The 22,280-nt window shown below is 33.4% G+C and overlaps 1 protein-coding gene across 3 annotated transcripts in view; it reads left to right on the plus strand.

Moving 5' to 3' along the window:
* The window catches only part of LOC106876273 (serine-rich adhesin for platelets), a 141,872-nt gene extending 132,239 nt beyond the window's left edge, over positions 1-9,633 (plus strand). For 2 of the 3 annotated variants that reach the window (XM_052966683.1, XM_052966696.1), the window contains 4 exons: positions 4,356-4,526; positions 5,264-5,366; positions 6,150-8,264; positions 8,912-9,633. In XM_052966683.1, the coding sequence (XP_052822643.1) occupies positions 4,356-4,526; positions 5,264-5,366; positions 6,150-8,264; positions 8,912-8,973 (2,451 nt within the window). In that variant the 3' untranslated portion in view covers positions 8,974-9,633. The remainder of the gene's footprint in view (positions 1-4,355; positions 4,527-5,263; positions 5,367-6,149; positions 8,265-8,911) is intronic. The other variant, XM_052966689.1, reaches the window with a different exon arrangement.
* Positions 9,634-22,280: the final 12,647 nt, after the last annotated feature.

Here is a 22,280-nt window from a genome sequence, read left to right on the forward strand (position 1 = left end):
CTAGTTAACCTGCCTTTGATGTTGCTGCACCTCTTATGTGTCCATAGCTTGCACCGGGTACATCTTATAGAGTTACTACCTACTCCTTTTCTACATACTGAGCAGGGCCATCTACCTGAAGGGGTTTGTGTTTTATCTACCTTCCTACTTATTAGGATTTTGGTTTTAGCTAGGTTGACTCTAAGGCCCTTCAATTCTAGACCTTGCTTCCACACCTGAAACTTCTCCTCTAGTTCTGATAGTGACTCCACAATTAGAGCAAGGTCATCAGCATAGAGGAGCTCCCTGGGGCAACCTGTCTTGAACTCCTCTGTGATTGCCTGGAGGACTATGGTAAATAAGAGGGGGCTGAGGACATGTGTGTTTTAAACGGCTACTACAACTATTATCTCAGGAAGTAATTTTTTTAAATTTTACCAGTTGACCTCAGATGAAGTTACTTGTTAAAAAAAGTACAAAGCTGAAATTAATGATTGAAAAATAATGAAATTCATATTTTGTCCTTTCGATTTTTTTAATATCTAATTTATAAATTAAAACTAAGGGCATTAATTGACTCATCATCTTCATCATCATTATCCTCATCATCATGACTACCACCCCACCACCAACAGCATCACCATCACTACTCATCATTTTATGCCTGTTTTATTCCCTTCTTCCATGGGTTGGATGGATCTTCTTCACCATGCATCTCATCACTTGTAGTCCCTTGTCATTGTGGATATAAATTGAGATGATGTGGTGATGACAAGAACGATGATGACGATGGTGGTGGTGGTTGCGGTGGCGTTGGTGATGAGAATATTGAAGAGCAGAATTCAGTTACTGGTGTTGGCAGTATTTCAGGTTTTCACATCCAAATAATGTATTTTCAAGTCAAATGTCAATAACATTTTTTAAGCATTGTAGCTATTTTAGTATTAATAATGCTATTAATAAATACTTTGATTCTGAGTCTATTTTTATGAATATATGAAATAAATCTTCCTCAAATATTTAATTTACTAAAATGCAATCCTGATCAAATTTATTATTAAGCAGAGGATATTTGAACTTTATTGGCGGAATTTACAGAATTTCCTGGTTAAGTTTCTTGCTTAGATTCAGTTTAATCCTTATAAGATTGCTTACATTATTTTCCACTCCTAAAAGAACATATATATGCATATATAGTAAAGCTTACATGATAGAATATATACATACATTGACATACATGTATTTATTTATTTCTAAAAAATATTTAAACTGAACAGTTACACTTGATTAAGCATTTTAAGAAGTTAGTCTTTCCAAGAAAGCACTTCTTCAAGTGTAGTCATAAAATTATGATGTTTCTTATTTTGCTTTTGTATTACATATGTGTTTGCTTATATTCTTGTATTTTTAAGTACTTAAATCTTGATGACATATTTGTATTGTTCCAAAGAAATTTCAAATGAATTTATTTAAAGGTCTTTTTTTATCAAAAATTATGATATTTAGATTAAAAACTGTGGTAGCATCCTAAATATAACAAACCATTAGAAAACAACAGAAACAACCCAAAATATATTAAGCAGCAAGAAAATATTCCATCTCGTGTATTTTTATATAAAACTAGCAATTTTCTCAGGCTTATTAATACCTAAAATAAATGCAGACATATGAATGAATTCCCTCTAGTTTCTATAAGAAGTTAACCTTCAAATTATTCTGGTAATGTTGATTCACTTGGAATTGTTGCATCAAAACAATTCAGAATATGGTTTATATTATCTTCTTAAAAATATGCAAAAGAAAAAAAATCTCTACATAAATAAACATAGATCCCAAATGTTAAATACAGCCTATGACCTTCTCCTTTAATGAGTTGTACCCCTTTACAATTTCATCTACTGGATGGAAAACTATGGCCTACAACTTGGAGCATACATATTTTCATGTATTATTTTATATATTAAGATATTATTGCTTACTATCACAAATGCAGAACTTGTTTGGTTTTTAAAAACTGACAAGCTTAAATTTCAATATATTACCAAAATATTGTTTGACTATCCATGTGTTAAGATGTTTACAAAAATGTATTGAACTATATTGAAGCAGAAAGCATATTTAACTTAAATTTAAACTTAGATTGTTGAAAATGTTAAACATAATTTTGGATCAGTTGTTTTATTTTTGGAACATAAAAGTGTTATTATGGTTACATTTGTATCCTTTGTGAGCATTAATGTCTGCACACATGTATCTTGGCCAACAATAATATACGTTTTCATTACGAACCTAGAAAACTGATATGGCAACAACTGGTTGTCTGACAATTAGAATCATGACTTTGAAAAGAGCTGAGCTACATATCGGGCACATGTATGTCTAGTTACTGACAATTAAGAATTTTTTTTACTCATGTATGTATATTGGGTATTTTGTCTCAAACTTTAGTGCATATTCAGATTTAGAAATGTACTTTTTATTCAAAATATTTTGCTATGTAAATCTCTACTCTTATGGTAGCTTGTTCTAGAATCCTCACTTGAATGTCATAATTGTTTTGCTGTCGTAATTGTTTTGCTTTCAGAAATCTGTCGTAGATTTCCAATAAAAGTTGTATAGTAGATTATCCTCATTAATTCCAATCACTTTACTATAAAGAGGCTGTAGTATCTATATTTATATTAGGCACATATAGGCATGTAAATTTATCTGCTTTGCATACATAATACATGTGCCTTTAGACAAAACACATTGCTATTTTAGCATCCTCTCTCACATTTGAAAATACCATTACTATTTTACATGTTGGGTGTTTGGAATTTAGGTTTCTTAGATTTTGCATGCAAGTATTAAGTACTCAAAAATTTTCCAAATGTCTCTAAACTATTCCTTTAATCCTGTTTTCAAATTTTACTACTTTCTCCATTAGGAGAAACAGATGCAACTAAAATTTAAATTTGCTGAGTGGTTCTACAACCATGTAAAATTATCCTCCACAGTTCTACATTTCCTGAACTAAAACTAAAATCAGTAATAAAAATTAAATTATTATTTTATTTATTATAGGTATATTTCTTGAAAAGAAAAATAATCAAAACTTAATTTTTTATGATAAACTAATGAATATCCAACTAGAATTCTATTAAAGGAATAATATTTAATCTCAAAAGTACAATGGACTTTGAATTTTTTTAAAGAGGTCTAGCATTTCCTTGTCTGGTAAAACTTGTAAAGCTGTAGTTGTCAGTCTTGAACAAAATAATATTTTTAAACTTGTATATATCTCCTTTTGGAATATCAAAAATGCATCGGGAAGTTTGTTGGTGTCTGGAAAGCTTTAAGAATTATTTTGCAATAGGAAAATAATCATCAGGCTTGATAGATTATGTTTAAGCAAATTGTAATCAGCATTTTTGATATTATTAGAATTCTTTATTAAAAAAAAACTCTCTATTTTTAATTATTGTTTTATTGTCCCACCACAATGAATTTGCTGAATGAGACAAAAGTTTATTCACTCACTTTTAATTTACTCTGTTACTACTTAAAAATACTTCCTTAATAACTTATTTACTATCTTTTTTACCCTAAAAATTTTATTGGATAGAGTTGCTGTTCTTTCAATAAAAAGCTTTAGCACAAGAGCTGTATTATGACCCATTTTGAGCTAGAATATGAACCTTTGAATAAATTCAGAGAGTTGTAATGCACTAAATTGTCCATGTGAACATCAACTAAATTTATTAGCCTTAACATTTTAGAGCACTAAGGATGATGCAGTTGAAAGGATAATCTCCAGCCAGCCAAAGAATTTCTGATCTTCAGTGGTTTGATCTACAAAGCTCTAAGTACCACAGATTGTAATAGTTTACAGCTATGAATATTTTATTGGATTGAATCTCCTTTCCTTACTTTGGTACCCTTCTTGTAATTGAGAATATTAGGTATTGGACTAGCAATGTAAGATTCACAAGTACTGTCTATAAGATAGGAATGTCATCACATGTTTCTGACCTTGAGTATCTCAAAGCATTTCACAGTTGAATGATAATGTTGAATGACTGATAGGTTAGGAATGTCTTTTTAATGAGATTCCTAACTGAAACTAATCAGTCGTTGGCCTTTTGGTTAAGATCAAAGAGTAGTAGTCTTTTGTTTGGATAAAAATGATTTTGAACTGTGAAGAAATCCAATGTTTATATTATAAAAAAAATTCTTTGGGCTCTAGCTGTATACAATGCTAAATCATTTAGCTGCTAACAGCATGAAATCACAACAAGCTGTTATAGATAACTAAAAGTCTTTATAAAACTCTAAACATAATAATGGTCAGGTTACTACGAACTTTTAGTAATGTGCTAAATTTTATTTTATAGACATCTGTGTCTGAATTGGCGAAGCGAGCAGTATCCAAGCTGGAGACACGGAAATATACAGGAAGCAAAGGGAAATTTTCACGTTCTTACACTCCAACTTCAGATTTATACAGTCAAAGTTCAACAACAGATGCATGTGCCATTTGTCTTGAAGACTATAGAAATGGCCAGGTAAATAACTTGACTTCTACAGAATTTACAATATCAAGAAAACACTTAGAAACAAGTATTAATTGTAATTTGTGCTGGCTCTGGTCATTGATGCCAATAGCATATGAACTTTATTGTGATTAAACTTGAATGTAACTGTTGATATAATAGTGTGTGTATGTGTATGATGTACACACACACACACTTATGCATACATTCTCTTTCTCTTTCACACACACATTTAGTTTGAATTTCTGATATGAAGGATTTTCATTATTATACATTGATATATTCTATATTCAGACCAGTGTCTTTATCTTGGTTAATATCTTGCAACATTTTGACCAGTGTACCCTCAAGCCATCTTCAGATGCCTGTCGTATTTGATAATATTTTCAGAATTTGGAACCAAATTCTTTACTGTGACAACCAACTTAAACTACATTTTTGAGTAATTTGAATAAAATTTGTGCAAAAATTTAATTTACAAGTCGTTAAATACTAGGCCATTAAGAATGAATTAGAAAATGATTTCTTGTACTTCCCTGTAGATTGCATGCAAATACTATTGCACAAGCACATAAAATGACAATTGTTGTCTTGTAATCGGTTAATGCTTTGATGCTTTATTTTCATGTTTCTTTTAAAATCTTCAAAACATAACAACCATTAAATTCAAGCATTTAAATTTTTGAAGTAATATTACTTAAACTTTAAAAGAAAAAAAATATCTTCAGAGATCTTCGATTTTCTTTCAGGAACTTCGTGTTTTGCCCTGTCAACATGAATTTCATCGGAGCTGTGTAGATCCGTGGTTGGTGACAAATCGAACATGTCCCCTGTGCTTGCATAACATCATGGGTAAGTGATTTTATTGTTCTGTATTTCTGGAAATAAAACTAGTGCTTGGCTTTATTTCAAAAGTAGGAAAAGATATATAGATGGGATTATTCTCTTTAAATCATTGACTTCAAGACTATTTGGACTCAGTAGGCTTATGGTTAACATTAAACTGTTAAATAGTAGACAAAATATCAAGAAAAAGAATTTAAAGAAAATAGCATTAAAAAATTTCATTCTTAGCATACAAACTGTTTAAGTGTGTACATCTCATGTATTAAAGAAATATCAATGGTAGTTCTAATTTTAAGATAATATTTTTATGCTGATATGTCACACAAGTTTATGAATGCCTCTCATTTCAGTTTCTTCCAGTTTTTATCTTTTCATCATTAGTTAAAAATGTCAATTGACAGAATACTGAATATTTGTATATCATTGTCATAATTAATATCATTGTCATCATCATAATTCATTTCATATCGGCTTTCTGGATTGGCATTGGTTGGAGTGGGTCATCATGGCTCAAATTAGTTCTGATTTAGAATTATCACCCTCCCTAGGTATGGTTGGAGACCATGCCTTACTCATACACTTCATTTTGTGTGGTTTTTTTCAACTGGATGCCCTTCCTAATGCCAACCACTTGAACTCTGCCTATGAACCAGATGATGATATTAAACTAGGCAACAGGTCCAGTGTACAACCCAAGAACTAATTGAATTGTTATTTGATAACAATTATCCTTTCATTGATTGACTATTATTTTTGATTACTAAATTTTAGCTTTTTTTTTTTTATTAGGTGGAATTTCTCGGCATGATGTCACTAACAGTCAACCAAACAGCCCTACAGGTGGCATTCCTTCCACTAGTAATGCCATCACATCCACATCAACGTTAGGTAATAACAGTAGTAATAACAACAGTATTCATCAACACCGTAATAATTTTAATCAGCATCACCATCATCATCATCAACTTGGTCCACAATCATCAAGTCATCGCAACTCAGTTGGTATCAATGTTCCTGCATACAGTCAGATGGATTACTTTGAGACTTTGGCCTCATCTCGTCCAACGTATCCTGGAATGATATCCAGCACAGTTCGTGCTTGTCCCTCTTGTGAAAGCACCAGAGGTGGCTGTGTAGGTAACCCAATGGTTATTCCGTCCTCCAGTACTGCTACAGCAGGTTCTAATCAACATAACTCCAGTTTCTACATGAGCACAAGCATCAATCCACAACCTCGTTCACATTTTCTTCACTCATTCCAAAACCGTACTTCTGGTCTAGATTATACTCATGCGCTTCAAAGGGCACTTTACCTTGCTAAATCATATAATCGCCATACTACCAATGCATCTAAGACATCTGCTTCCCCTACTACTAATGCTACATCCAAAGAAATAAATGTTACTTCTAAAACAACCTCATCAATAGTGCCACATTCATTCCAATTAAGTACTACCACTTCCAGTTCTGACAATATCTATAGTAATTCCCCTCTGATTTTGGGTCGAACACGCTTTTATCCTTCCCAAAAACTCAATGCATGTGAAAGTGACCCTGAGTATTCTAGTAGTAAAAATAACATAAGCACAGTAGCAACATGTGGTAGCTGGAGCTCGGACCAAAACCCTAGTAATGAAAGTCTCCAGTGCAACTGTTGCCGTCGCATGAGTGATTCTACATATATTGATAGTAACCAAAGTACCTATGGTAGCACTGACATCAAGGATCCTAGTGATGTAAGCAGTTATGATTCAAATGTATATCGGAGTGAGACACCAGAGAGTGTAAAAGTAGACCAGGCCAATGTTGCTTCATTACAAAGAAAGCATGCATCTTATTTATCAAGTGCATACCATCAGCGGCAACATCAACATATTCGTAGAAAAAGAGATAACTATTCTTTGCACACCAAGACAGCTGAGTACCATTTGGACTATAGCAGTAGTAGTGACACATCTGTTGGTAGCCAACTAACTGCTCATGATGGTATCAACCCAACACGCAAAATATCTTCTTGTAACCTTAGTGAAGCTTCATCAGAACATTCACTGAGTCAGTTATCGGCCATATCTGGTAGCGATGAAAGTTTCTCTTCAGAAACTAGTCACATTCTTGCTCAGACGAGTTGTGTTCCTTCTGTAACAACTAAAACAACATCAGTATCTGTGAAATCATCTTCCTGCAAGCCCAGTGCCAAAGAAGAATTAATGAAAATTAGCAACACTGTGATAAAACCTTTTAATGACACTCATTCAAATACACCTGATTGCCATGAGAGCAAGCTGCCAAAGCAATTTCCAAACCCTCATTCCCGACATAAAAACACACGACGACACAGCTCTGTTTTTCATAACCGTCATTCTGTCCCTTCTCTACGAAATAAATTAAAAACTTGTGGACTTCCTCTTCCACCTTCAGCAGCAATAGTCAGTCCTCTGACTGGAGTCTTAACTGGATTACGCCGAGGTGAAGAAATATGGGAGCACTACAGACTCTCTAAAGGCCGAGGCCAGTCTAGCACTAGTAATTCATCATCTCCATTACATCACACTCTGCCATCAGTCAGGTCATCACAACTCAAAATGAAAACTGAAAACATAATCTCCCCTCCTCAATCATTAGCCTCTATACCTCCTCAGTTATCAGCCTCTTCCAAACAATCTGAAGATACAAATCCTTCCCTCTCTGTACTATCCCCATCCACTTCAAGATTTTTGTCCTATGATCAAAAATCTTTGTATCCCACCACCACCATTACTACCTCTTCCTCTACAACAACAACAACTGCTGGCTGCAGACCTGGTTTTTCACATGAACGTGCATGTCCATGCTGTAATAATCAAAAGTTTAATGTACCCAATTCTAACCCTCGGAGATCAATGGTGCTATTTACTGAACATCAAGGTAAGTCAGATTTCAGATTCTTAGCTTTCCATAAATATCCAGAATTACTATGTCTAATATAATGATACCTCACTAAATCTGTCATGATATAGTTATTATTATAAGTTACTGTGCAGATGATCCAGATTTGATCTCATAGTTTACTTTGCTACTCTAGCTTCTTCATTCATAGTACATCTTAATTTTTAATGCTGATTGAGCACTAGTGCTCTGTGTTAGTTCAATTGATGCATCCCATGGTGTTCCTGGTTAAATCGCTTTGTTTGAGATTCTGACTTGTCTTCTTATCGTATGGCACATATCCTGTTGTTAACTGCAGTGAGCAATGTGTATATATTTATATCAGTACTAAGGTGATTTGTAAGGTGATTTTTACACACTTAAAAAATATTCTGTGAATGGTATATACATTTAAATTTTGGTTTGCAATTAAAATTCTTCATTTATTGCATTAATTACTTTTTATAAACCACTAAAACTATTGTCTGTTAATGTTACTTATTTTAAAATTATGATTAGAAAAACATGATTAGTTTAAGTGAAATTTTGTAATAACTAGATTGGAATTAACAATCGATTTGTCTTCAATAATGTATTTGTTAAAATAGTTGCATTACTGATTATTCTCTGTTGTCTTTTTGTCACAGGTACAATTGTCACACTACCTTTAGAAGAAGAAGAAAATTATGCTCCTTCAAATGCAGTATAAAGGAGATCAGAGGACACTAGATAAAAATGAAGAGATGAAAATGGCAAAAATATTAAAAGACAGAAAATTGATTACTGATTGTCAATATTTGACTGATGTTTTTTTAGCGTGTTTAATGAACACACAGCTAAATTGTAACATTCTTTGACAAAATTTTACTAATATCTGACCATAATTCTGTTGTAAGGATTATTAAATTGTTTATAAGAATAAACTATGTGTGTATGTATACATACATGCACACATGTGTGTATATATGATTTATACGAAAGGCTTTTAAATGAAAACTGCAAAAGTGGTATAAAATGTATTTGATTTTCAATCCTCAGTTAAATGATATTGAACCTTGAATCCTACAATTATTTTCCCAAAATATTTATAACTAGCAGTATGAAAATTTCATAGAACTATGTGAGAAATATGTGAGTTTATTATCTGTTAGCTTTTGCAGTTTTCTTTTGAATGTTTCCTTGTGTACAAAGTAAAATATTTAGGAAGATGAATTAAAAATAAATATTTAAAAAAAAGGTTACTTCTCACTCTTGTTTAACCTAATATAGTGATCAAAATTTCAGCTTAGTTTATTTATATTTTCATTATAGTATCTATGTAACTTATATTCTTTTCCACAAATTTAAATAAAACATTATTTTTTTCAGATTAACATTGTTATTCTTATCACCAATATTGTTGTCCTTTATATTTGTATCATCATCATTAGTAAAGCTAAAAATTTATTCGTGGTTTAGGTACAAATTTGGATATTATTCATCTTAAGTTGATAATAATTGTTACCTAATCTGTTTTAACAATTAAATGGATTAGATTACAAAGATCCGTCAACTTGATAACATTTTGTTATTTTGGATAGATTCTTTTTGATTGGCTTCAGCAATATTGTACTCAGGGAATTTAATACTAAATGAATTCACTTAAGATATTTAAAGTTTTCCCAGATCTGTTCTGTCTTTGGGAAATATTTTATTTTCTCACCATTAAAAAATCTACATGAACAATATGATTTATTCTAATGTTATTTATATAGAAATGAGAACTAAATAAAATATCAAAAATGTATATTAAATGTATATTTTCATACATAGTTGTATGTAAATATATTGATTTTGAGTGAATGTATAGATGTGTGTATGCATGTATGTATAAAGAGGCCTACTTTATGGGCTTAAATTTATATATAAGTGCTATATGAATCAATTAAAAAGGAATATATAGAGCATGTAAATGAAAATATATAAATACAGAGTTATACATGAACAAATATATTTACTTCCAAGTATTTCTATTAAACATATAAATTAAATAAATCACAGAATGTGTATTAGATTTTAAGAAATTTTTTTCAGTGCAACTAAAATAATATAGGGTTGGCTGTGAAGGCACAAAGGCTGTGAAGTTAGATGCTTGACTATTGAATATGCGGCTATCAATCCAAACACAGTTACAGCCATTGTGTTATGCTTCTAGGCATAGGCACATTACTGTCCTTGGCTCAGTCTGTCTAGCTGAAAACATGTGCCATTACCACTTCATAACTGAGTTGCTAGCATTAAAACAGCATCTAGCTGTAAAACCTTTTGTTTTAACATTTTATGGGCAAATAACCAAATTTGCAAATTCATCCTACATAAACTTTAAGGGAATAGAGTAAAAGAAAAATGCAACGTACCATCACTTTATTTTATAATACTGTCTCTTTATTTTCATCAAAGTCAATGGTTGCATTGATTTGCTACCTTTTTAGAAATTCCTTAACTATATTCATTCCTAAAGGGCATTATACAAATATTTTCTCCACCAATTACTAGAGAATACTAGTAACAATAAGATATGTTGCAGTAATAAAGATATAAAACATTAATGTTGTTTTTAATTAGATGTAATACTGAACCAGTTCCCAGTGTGTGAATATTATAAAGTTTTTATTATTTCAGCTCTAATTGTTTGACCATTTGCTCTTAAATTCTTTATTATGTTCAGAAATTACAAAATTTTGCTTAGTGTGCCCCAAATATTTCAAATATTTTCATGGATTTGATTATCATAATTAGTATGATTGATAAGATTGAAGGCAAATTTTTTTAATATTGCTACAGTATGAAAATTGATTGTTGTTAATAAAACATTAAAACATAGTATATCAAATGATAGTATTGGAATACCTGTGTTTTTTAAAAATTTTATCAGGCAAGCTTTGGAAATTATTGAAAGTTTCCACATATAGTTAATTTCTGATCCTATTTTATTTAATTGCAACTAATGTGTTCACACTATTCTTTAGATACAAGTCTTTAAGTTGTAAATTAAGTTGAGATGAAAAAAGAATACTGGTTTATATAAAACATTGGGAACTAAAGCTTTGTTTGTCATATTTAGTACTAATTATATGTTATTGGTGAAAGTACATTTTATTTTTATTTTCTTCATGTATGATTTATAGAACATGCTTCTATAACAATGAAAAGCGATCTTTCTGATGTTTACACTGAAATTTATATAAACCAAAATATTAAGAAATAATCCATGAGGACATGGTTCTTGAAAGAAACATTGGGTTATTCCCAAACTAAGAGATATACCAATTACAAACTTGTCTTGTATTTACTTGCCCTAATTACATTAAAAAAAAATAAACAAAAATAATTCTTTTGTCTTCATGAGTTATAAAAACTGAAGCTCAAAAAATATATCTTCAGTTTCTTTCTCTTAAGTGCATACATATGTATATCCATACTTATATTGTGTTATTAATGATATACCTGTCTGACAATCTTTTATATGACCATTTCTGTGTCTGTGTCTGTTTTATCCTTGGAAAAGAGAGTATAGAGAAAAACAATTCTGAAACCAAATTATGTGGTGTAATCATATACAAAATTTTACACAATATTTCTGCTTAGATAATTTAGCATTTTAGGTTACATACATGATTTCCATGTAGCTAAAAAATGTGAATGGGTCAAACATTTATCTGCAGAGACTGAAACGATAGGTTCAAATATTTCAAACTGTTTTGTTTTGTTTTGTTTTGTTTATTGCATTAAAGCACTTGTCCCCATAAATACATACTTGCTAATATTAATCTTTAACCCTTTTGATACCAAACCACCTGAGATTGCCTCTTGTTGCATAAATACAACTTCCTAATTTAAAGTGATTTAAATTAAAACCTAAATTTCATGTTAATTTATGTTTAAAATACCAGGTTAATAATGACAGTTATTTTACTAAATTCTTCATTATTTTACAAAATTAAACTAAAACAAAGACTGGATTTTAATGGAATTATTGTAACAAAGGGGTTAAACTGCTTCAACAGTAAATTTGATGTGATGTGTTCTCATCGATTTTTAAAAAATGTGGTTCATAAAAACCTGTTTTGAATCAGCTAGAAGTTTAATTGTGAAATTGCAGTTTTATATAATAGAGAGGTAAGTTAGAAACTTCTATTCATTGGTTTGGTTCCTTTTATATTTCAATGTTCAATTCCTGATGGATTTATTTTCTGAGTTTCAGTTATCTGATGATGGTTCAATAAAATAACTAGAAGTGATACTGTAATTCTTGAAAGTACTAATGTATGCCTTTATATGCACACACAAGGGTGTGAGTGTATATATATCTATACTATATATAAAACAGAGATGTGTGTGTAATCGCTTTTCACGTGAAATCGACTTCACCAAATGCTTCCATACTTGTAATGCATGAATAATTTGACCTCGGATAAATCTTAGGCTCTTCATTTGATTTTTTTAATTAAAAATAAATAATATTGCTTTATATTTAAGATTCACTTCTTTAAAAAGGTTCCTCAATATCAACTTCCGGTATTGACGTAACAACGGCAAAAAGCTTCACTCTCTATTTTGTGTGTGAGTGTGTGTGTTTGAGAGAGAGTAAATACTACATACACACCGCTCTCTCACTCTGTCTCACACACATACACACGCACACACACACACACACACACCTTGACTCACTCACACTCTGTCTCTTACAAACACACACATACATAAATGTATACAAACATATTTACAGACACATGTGTGTATGCGCACGCGTGCGTGTTTGTAAGAGACAGAGTGTGAGTGAATCAAGGGCTGTGTTGTCATATGCATACACCCAAAGATGTATGTATATTTATGCATGTACGTATACATGACAACAAACCTCTCTCTCTCACTCTCACTCTATCTCTTACAAACACACACATACATAAAAGTATACAAACATATTTACAAAGACATACGTGTGTATGCACGCGCTCCGGTATTGATGTAACAACGGCAAAAAGCTTCACTCTATTTTGTGTGTTCGTGTGTATGTGAGAGAGTGAGTAAATACTACATACACACCGCTCTCTCACTCTGTCTCACACACATACACATGCACACACACACCCCTTGACTCACTCACACTCTGTCTCTTACAAACACACACATACATAAATGTATACAAACATATTTACAAAGACACGTGTGTATGAGCACGCGTGCGTGTTTGTAAGAGACAGAGTGTGAGTGAGTCAAGGGCTGTGTTGTCATATGCATACATCCAAAGATGTATGTATATTTATGCATGTACGTATACATGACAACAAACCTCTCTCTCTCACTCACACTCTGTCTCTTACAAACACACACATATATAAATGTATACAAACATATTTACAAACACACACGTTAAATGCGCGCACTTCCACAATCGCCATTTATTTCAATTACTCTTGTGAGGATATTCACGTAAATCATTTTTTTCATTTAATCCCCATTTTAATTTTCGTAAAAGTTTTCAAGTACCAATGAGGCTTTTTGGCACATCTTCAATTTTCCCCATTCATGAGAGGCACCCAGCCATCATTCATCTGAGAGTCCATCTACAGAATGTCCTCTCAAATTTCTATACAGCATATTTTGCCTTTTTTTCTTCAAGTATATAAGCAACAATTTCATTCCCGAGCAACGCCGGGTGCCTCTGCTAGTATATATATATATATATATATATATATATATACATATATATAATATTTGTGAATAAATATATAGATATAATATTTGTAAACAAACTCAAAGGCTTTGTAAGTTACGGAGATAGAGCGACTATGGAAGTCTCTTAGTAGAATAATTATATAATAATATATCATAATAATAATATATTCCAATTTAAAGCGACATTTTTGGGTGAGTGTTTGGCCCAATTGGATGCGCATGGAGCCGTGTTAATGTTGATATGTGGGTTTGATTCCAGCCTTGGTTAGCTCATCATTTTTTAATCAATTTATATAAAAAAATGTCACTTTAAATCGCACTATATATATTATTGTGTGTGTGTATATATATATGACCTTTACTTATACATACACTATAATAAAAGATGTAAACTAATTTTGGATAGTATTGAGAAAAATTTAAATAAATAAGTGAAAACATCATAAAAGAAAACTGAAACTGGTTGTATTGTGATATAAACACATCTTAAAATTGTATCACAGTAGTTTAAGAGAATGATAGAAATAAAGAATTGGAACTCTTCAGTTTTGAAATATATATTACATACTAAATGGTGTCAAGAGGTAAGTTACTGTAAGTAATAATCACCAGAAAATTAAGAGGACAAATAGTTAAATGTTTAAGAGAAAATGTTATAGTGCACATGTAAGAGTAACAGAAAATAAAGTGGACCAAAAATGAAAAAAATATATAACTGGATACATTTACACACACACACACTCAAAAAGGACTGAGGTGACAGGTGATTCACTGTGCCTGAGAAGACCTGTCCATCTCAGCAAAGAAATGTTTATGCTTATGTCCATCCCCCACACCCAATCTTTGCCTGTCAAGCTTTCCTCTACTCATCACACTAGAATGTATGCACGCATGTGTATATATAGCCTCAGGCCAACTAAAGCCTTGTAAGTGGATTTGCTAGACAGAAACTGAAAGAAGCCCATCATGTGTATATATATATGTATGTGTGTTTGTCCCTCCTGTTATCACTTGACAACTGATACTGGTGTGTTTATGTCCCTGTAACTTGGCAGTTCGGCCGTGGGGTCGATTTCTTTGACTAAAACTTTTTGAGGCGGTGCTCCAGCTGGGCCACAGTCAAATGACTGAAACAAGTAAAAGAATATATATATATATTATCATTTAGTGACCATATTCCAATGAGGAAGATTAGGAAATGACTGCCCATGTCCAGTGCCAAAAGTGGTGGTTTGAAGAGCAGCAGATCAGTAAAGATGATACAGTAGACAGGGGAAGGGTAAGAGAGATACATGACATGTGGTTGGGTATGTTGCACAGAGATTGGGAGATGTGTGGTGGTGGAGGAGACAGATAATTTGGTGGCTCGAGGTTAATCAATGTAAAATGTCAGTGGAGAGAATAATATTAAAGAGGGATATCAAGTGAAATGGTTATGGATAGTAAGGGAGATATCAAGGAAAAGGTGATATTAGAGAGGTGATGGGTGGCAGTGGTGTCTTGAGGAAATTGGGTGAAGAGCATGTTTGTGAATATGTATACACACACGGTGCTTCCAGAACTCAGTTTTATTGAGGTAGGCAGATTTCAAGGACTGTACAGTGTTAGTCATCCTCTCCTTTGTCATCTCTTCTGTGAGGTTCAAGCTCCTGAGATTCAGCCTTCACTACTTCATCCCATGTCTTCCTGGGTCTCCCTCTATTACAAGCTCATCAACATTAATTGAACAGCACTTCTTTATAGAGCTATCTTCATAGCAGTGCAGTCTTCCTTCTCGGATACTTCATCTAATTCCACTTACACTCTGTTTTTTGTACTAGCACATTTTTGTACAGCACATTTGTACTAGGTCGTTCATCACACACCATTACATGAATAAGTATACCTTCAGCCACACTTCGGCATCTACCATTGACAAGACCAAGGAAGGCTGAAATCACATGATCTGGTAGTTTTAGCAGCAGAGATGGCAGTTGACTTATCTCCTGCTAACAATATAAACAAGAGTGCTTATATGCACCAAATGTGAAGCTCTCTCACAGTAACTATTGTAGTTTTCTGTGTTTTAACACAACATCCACTCTTAAATGGGGACAAATATTACCATTTGGTGTTAATACTGCATCAACTGCTATTATATATATATATATATATCAATATCAAAGGAAGGTTAACTAGGAAGTTAGTTTTGTATGTAGCAGATGTTCAGGAGCTATAAACACTGTAAATGTGCAGAAAACTTCTGCCACATTCCAGGGAGAAAAACTAGAAGTGGTTGATAGCTTCTGTTATCTAGGTGACCAAGTTAGTAGGGGGGGGGGTGCGCTGAAAGTGTAGCTGCTAGAATAAGAATAGCCTGGGCAAAGTTCAGAGAGCTCTTACCTCTGCTGGTGAGAAAGGGTCTCTCTCTCGGAGTAAAAGGCAGACTGTATGACGCATGTGTACGAACAGCCATGCTTCAGGGCAGTGAAACATGGGCCGTGACTGCTGAAGACATGCATAGGCTCACAAGGAATGAAGCCAGTATGCTCCGATGGATGTGTAATGTCAGTGTGCATATTAGACAGAGTGTAAGTACCTTGAGAGAAAAGTTGAACTTAAGAAGCATCAGTTGTGGTGTGCAAGAGAGACGATTGCGCTGGTATGGTCATGTGGCGAGAATCGATGAGGATAGCTTTGTGAAAAAGTACCACACCCTAGCAGTTGAGGGAACCTGTGGAAGAAGTAGGCCCAGGAAGACCTGGGATGAGGTGGTGAGGCATGACCTTCGAATATTGGGCCTCTCCGAGGCGATGACTTCTGACCGAGACCTTTGGAAATATGCTGTGCGTGAGAAGACTTAGCAAGCCAAGTGAGACCTAAATCCAAGGCCTCTGCCAGGGATGTAGCCAGCCCACTTATGCGCACCCTTCCTTCATTGGACACTAAACTCCGGTTGCGAAGACCTGTTGAGGCAAGTGAAATTGAAATCGAACTAAATTTGACGACTGGCACCCATGCCAACATCGTCTCCTTCATTGGACACAAAACTCGGCTCGCGAAGATCTGTTGGGGCAAGCGAAAGTGAAATCGTGATGGCACCTGTGCCCAGCGTCGCCTTTCTAGCACTTGTGCCGGTGGCACGTGTAAAGACATTCGAGCGAGATCGTTGCCAGTGCCGCTGGACTGGCTCTTGTGCAGGTGGCACGTAAAATACACCATTTTGAGCGTGGCTGTTGCCAGTACCGCCTGACTGGCCTTCGTGCCGGTGGCATGTAAAAGCACCCACTACACTCTCGGAGTGGTTGGCGTTAGGAAGGGCATCCTTCTGTAGAAACTCTGCCAAATCAGATTGGAGCCTGGTATATAGCCATCTGGTTTCACCAGTCCTCAGTCAAATCATCCAACCCATGCTAGCATGGAAAGCGGACGTTAAACGATGATGATGATATATATATATAATACAATGTGCCAGAAGGACATAATACCCTGGCAATGCCAGGGTGCATTGCTAGTGATTGATAAAGCTAAACTATTATGGGAAAGAGAAAACATCTGAAAATCACTGATTTCTTCAAATTCTTCTTCAGAAATATAGTCAAAATTTTATTGGCAATTTTCTAAGTGAACGCCTGAATGACAAAACCATAAATTTTATATCACATTGTTTCTCCGGCATTTTACGCTGCAATCATGTATGGGATATCCAAAGGGAATTAGTTTATATTTTTAACACTTTCAAAGTTTACTCCACCTTCAACCGTACATAAATTTCATATCAGTATTCTTTTGTATAACTGATTTTTTCAATACCCAAGTCTAAAGAAAGTGGATATTAATTATTGATATGGACACCAAATAGTTAAAAAATCCTTGGAATTCATATTAATCGTGAAATGTATTACTTTTGTATTTCTTTTGTAAATTTAAACACAAAGATAATGTACATTATTGTTACATATATGATCACAGAAAAGTTTAAATATAGTACTATTCCTTACATGTAGAATTGCGAGCCTTGTTACTTACATAATTTGATCCGGTTTAGAACAGAACTGGTGAAATTTTTTAAATAATATTTTTAATACATTGCCTTTGTTACGTAATTTTCAAAATAATCCAGAATCTCACTATAAATCTTTTTATTTGAAATTCAAATCGCATTTTAGTACTTTGAAATATTCAGGTACTCCATACATAATGTAATAATATTCAATACAGAGTTGTTTCCCTTCAATAGCATTTTAATTACAGTAGAGCAGCAGCTAAGATGTGTTACTTATATCTTCAACAAATTGCATCATAAATGGAAGCATAAACGGATCTAAATATTGAGTCTGGGCAAAAAATGCCCTAGATTGTTGTTGGCACTCCGTCGCTTACAACGTCGAGGGTTCCAGTTGATCCGATAAAACTGAGTTCTGGAAGCACTGCTCGCGAAATTAGCATGCAAGTGGCTGAGCACTCCACAGACACGTGTACCCTTAACGTAGTTCTCGGGGATATTCAGCGTGACACAGTGTGACAAGGCTGACCCTTTGAATTACAGGCACAACAGAAACAGGATGTAAGAGTGAGAGAAAGTTGTGGTGGAAGAGTACAGTAGGGTTCACCACCATCCCCTGCCGGAGCCTCGTGGAGCTTTACGTGTTTTCGCTCAATAAACACTCACAACGTCCGGTCAGGGAATCGAAACCGTGATCCTATGACCGCAAGTCCGCTGCCCTAACCACTGGGCCATTGCGCCTCCATGCCCTAGATTATCTACCTGCAGAAAGAAAGAATAGAAAACAAATAAGAACGATACAGGGAGGTAACTCTTTCTCAGCAAAATAGTTGCTTAGAATGTCTTCAAGGGGACAGGATCTTATGAGGTAAACGTTTAAAGCGTTTATATATATATATATTTTTTTTGTTTGTTTGTTTGTTTATTTCGTGTTACGAAATCATAAAATACTCGTTTTGTGTTAGAAATTTGCAGAATCAACCGTTTGTTTATTCTTATGTAAGCTAAATTACTTTTCTGAATATATTTTTTAGTTAAAGTTTCATTCCAGTAACTTTTTAAATTGTGTCGTCTGCCTGAATCACTAATCGGCGTTTCTCTCTGTCATCTCTCTCTCTTCCTCCCTTTCTATATCGCCCTCTCTCTCTCTCTCCCTCCTCCTTTTATTACCCTCTCTCTCTGTAAAGAGCTGGAGGATCTCTTCTGTTTGATGTAAAGGGTCTAATTTCGTTGAGGATTTCTACAGCACTGGTTTTGCGTACCAATTACGAAAATAATTACCATTGTTTGAAGAAATTAGGGCATACCTACACAAGTGTGTTCCCCGTCATCTTTCACCAGCCTTGTTTCCTCATAACTTTCAGAATAAATGAGTATTTTTAAATGAAATTTTCTATAATTACCTTTCAGAGTTGGTGTAGATTACGATATCAAAATTCAATGTTAAAAAAAAAAATAGTCTGTACGCGCACACACGTGTTGTCACACATCACATATATTTCTATAAAATGAAACTTGAAATGATGCAAAAACTATGTGATGTGTATCAGTATGTGTGTGTACCACCATTCTTTTTCCACTTTAATTTTTGATATAATCATAATCTACACCATCTGGAAGATATTTGTATAAAATTTCATTAAAATGAATTATCCTGGCATTCAGTTGAGCTTCTTTCTTTTTTTTTTTAATATTTAAGTATAATATGCATATATATGTGTGTGTGTGTGTGTGTGTGTGTGTGTGTGTGTGCATGTGTAAACACTTATTAAATTTTCAATTGCTTTTACATTTGTAAAACAATACTGTAAGAATAATCCAGGTAAATGTATATGTACTAATGAAAAAACATGATTTTCAATTTTATATGCATATAATTTGGATTTATTTATTTATCTTTTTAACACCTGATTTAGATATTCTTGAAACAGCAGGAGTAACATTCTGAAATATGATGGAAAGGGTGCATAGGAAAAAATGCTTAAGAATCATAAATCCAAGTTTTCTTTCTTAACTAATCCTTCTCTGTGATAATTTATTCTTTTTATGCTATTTCATAAGTGGATGAACCAAGCTCCTCCTCCTCCTTTTAACATTTGTCTTCCAGTCTGGCAGGTGTTAGACAGTTTCAGAGGAATTGGTAAGTTAGAAGACTGCTCCAAGTTCTACTGTCTGCTTCAGCATGGTTTCTATGGTTAGATGTCCTTCCTAATGCCAACCATTTTATAGAATGTACTGAGAGCGTTTTATGTGGTGCTATCAGTAGTCTTGCATTAGAGGAAAAATATGGCTACCTCAGGTGGAGAGAGAGAGAGGAGATGGTGAAGGTGTTATGGGGAAGGAAGCAGGAGCCATACACCTAAGTTACAGGGAAGTGTATATAGTGAAGTGGACTGGGAATTGGAGAGGGGGAATGGGTGTGTGCATTCAAAAGATTGGGAAAGGAGTGTGGGTGTTGATGAGGTGTGAGAGGGAATTTAATTAGTGGGCACAAGTACAGGGAGGGCATATTAGGAGGATATGTTGTAGGGAAGGGATTCAACAAGTAGGTATGTGAGAGAATATGAATGGGAAGGGAATAACTGCAGTGGTGAGCATGGGTGAGGGATAGGGTGCTATGAACATAAAAGACATGCTTTTATAGCCTGGATTTTATTTAGCCAGGCAGGTTTTCTATACTGTAAATCATCAATCGTCTTTTATCATCCTCTCTGTGAAGCTCAATATTCGAATTTTAATTTTAGTTGGAATCTTACTGTCCTGCTAGCTAGAAACAGCAGCTAAATCTCACTCAAATCACACCTTTCCATCTTAAACAAAAAATTGAAAGAAACATGTAACAATGTAATTTTAAATACACAAATAGATGATATAGTCACAGCAAGAATACCTGAGATCATAGGTCTGCTCAATCAATCCTAACCTAAGAGCTAAACAAAAGCAACATTAAGTCATGTGGGTGAGGAAAAATACCTCAGAGGAATGTTCTGTATATTAAATGCAGAAATAGTAGGGTCTTGCATTATTTATTGCAGGGAATAGAAAAAAAACTTCGATCCTCACAACACACTCCTAGTAAAAGAATTTTCACACTAACTAGTTTAAGCAGTTTTACTTATCATTTTACCAAACAGAGAAGATGATAATTGTTGATCACTTGAAAGAAATTAAGAAATTATAAATATGTTACATTTCTCTTGATCGAAGAGAAGAGCTTTAAATTATATTTGGTTTCAAATAATCTTAATGGACAAATGTTATATTAGATTGTTTATTTCTTCTTCAGCAAAGACTTAGACAAAAATAAATAGATTTATGAATACAAGGATAACCCAAAATTTAGATCAAATATTTTATTTTGTTTCTTTTTATTCATGTAACAAAATATTCAACAGTTTATTATCTCTTATACATATGAAAATAACAATTGACATATATACATTTGCATATAAACAACATATAAGATAGACGTTGACATATAAATATGAATGTTCGTATGTACACATGAATATAATATCACATTTTCTCCAGTTTGAAAATTGGGAAAATAAAAAAAATTCACATTCGTACTAATATATAATTCCTCTCAATTTTAAACATATAGATTCAACAGTTATTGTTTACAACAAATAGCCAGTAAAATAATGAAAATGGCAGTAATGATTTTTTTTTAAAGACAATAAATTTTAGTTGAAGACATGAAAGAAACATAATTTTAACATGTCCAATGTTCATGAAATATTACCGAAATATTACTAAGCAAAAGAAAAAATTAGTCTGCTTACATTTTATAAATACTGATGTTTGATTGATAAATTGAATTACCAATAATTTGGGACTGTTTCAACTGATCACAACACTGCCAGCCACAGTATAACCAAATGGTTAAGAAGTTCATTTTGCAACCATTTGTTGGGTTCAATCCCACTGCATAGCATCTTTAGCAAATGTCATTTTCTGTAGCCTCAGATCATCTTGTGAGTTTGGGTAGACAGAAACTGTATAGAAGTTCATCTATATGGATTGCACCTGTAATTCAAGGTACAGCCTTGTCACACAGATTCTGTCTAAGAATTGCATTAAAAGTACACATGTCTGTGGAATGCTCAGCCACTTACACGCTAATTTGGTAAGCAGGTAATCCATTTGATCACTGATGGCGGTCCATCCATATACACATTCACACGCCTAAGCACTTATATATATATTCATATACAAATAGCCACACAGGCATACATATATTGTCTTTAAGTGTATATATATGTGTGTGTGTGTGTGTTTGTATGTATGCATGATATGCATATATATATATA

Source organism: Octopus bimaculoides, chromosome 1, assembly GCF_001194135.2.
Source record: "Octopus bimaculoides isolate UCB-OBI-ISO-001 chromosome 1, ASM119413v2, whole genome shotgun sequence".
NCBI classification, from domain to species: domain Eukaryota; kingdom Metazoa; phylum Mollusca; class Cephalopoda; order Octopoda; family Octopodidae; genus Octopus; species Octopus bimaculoides.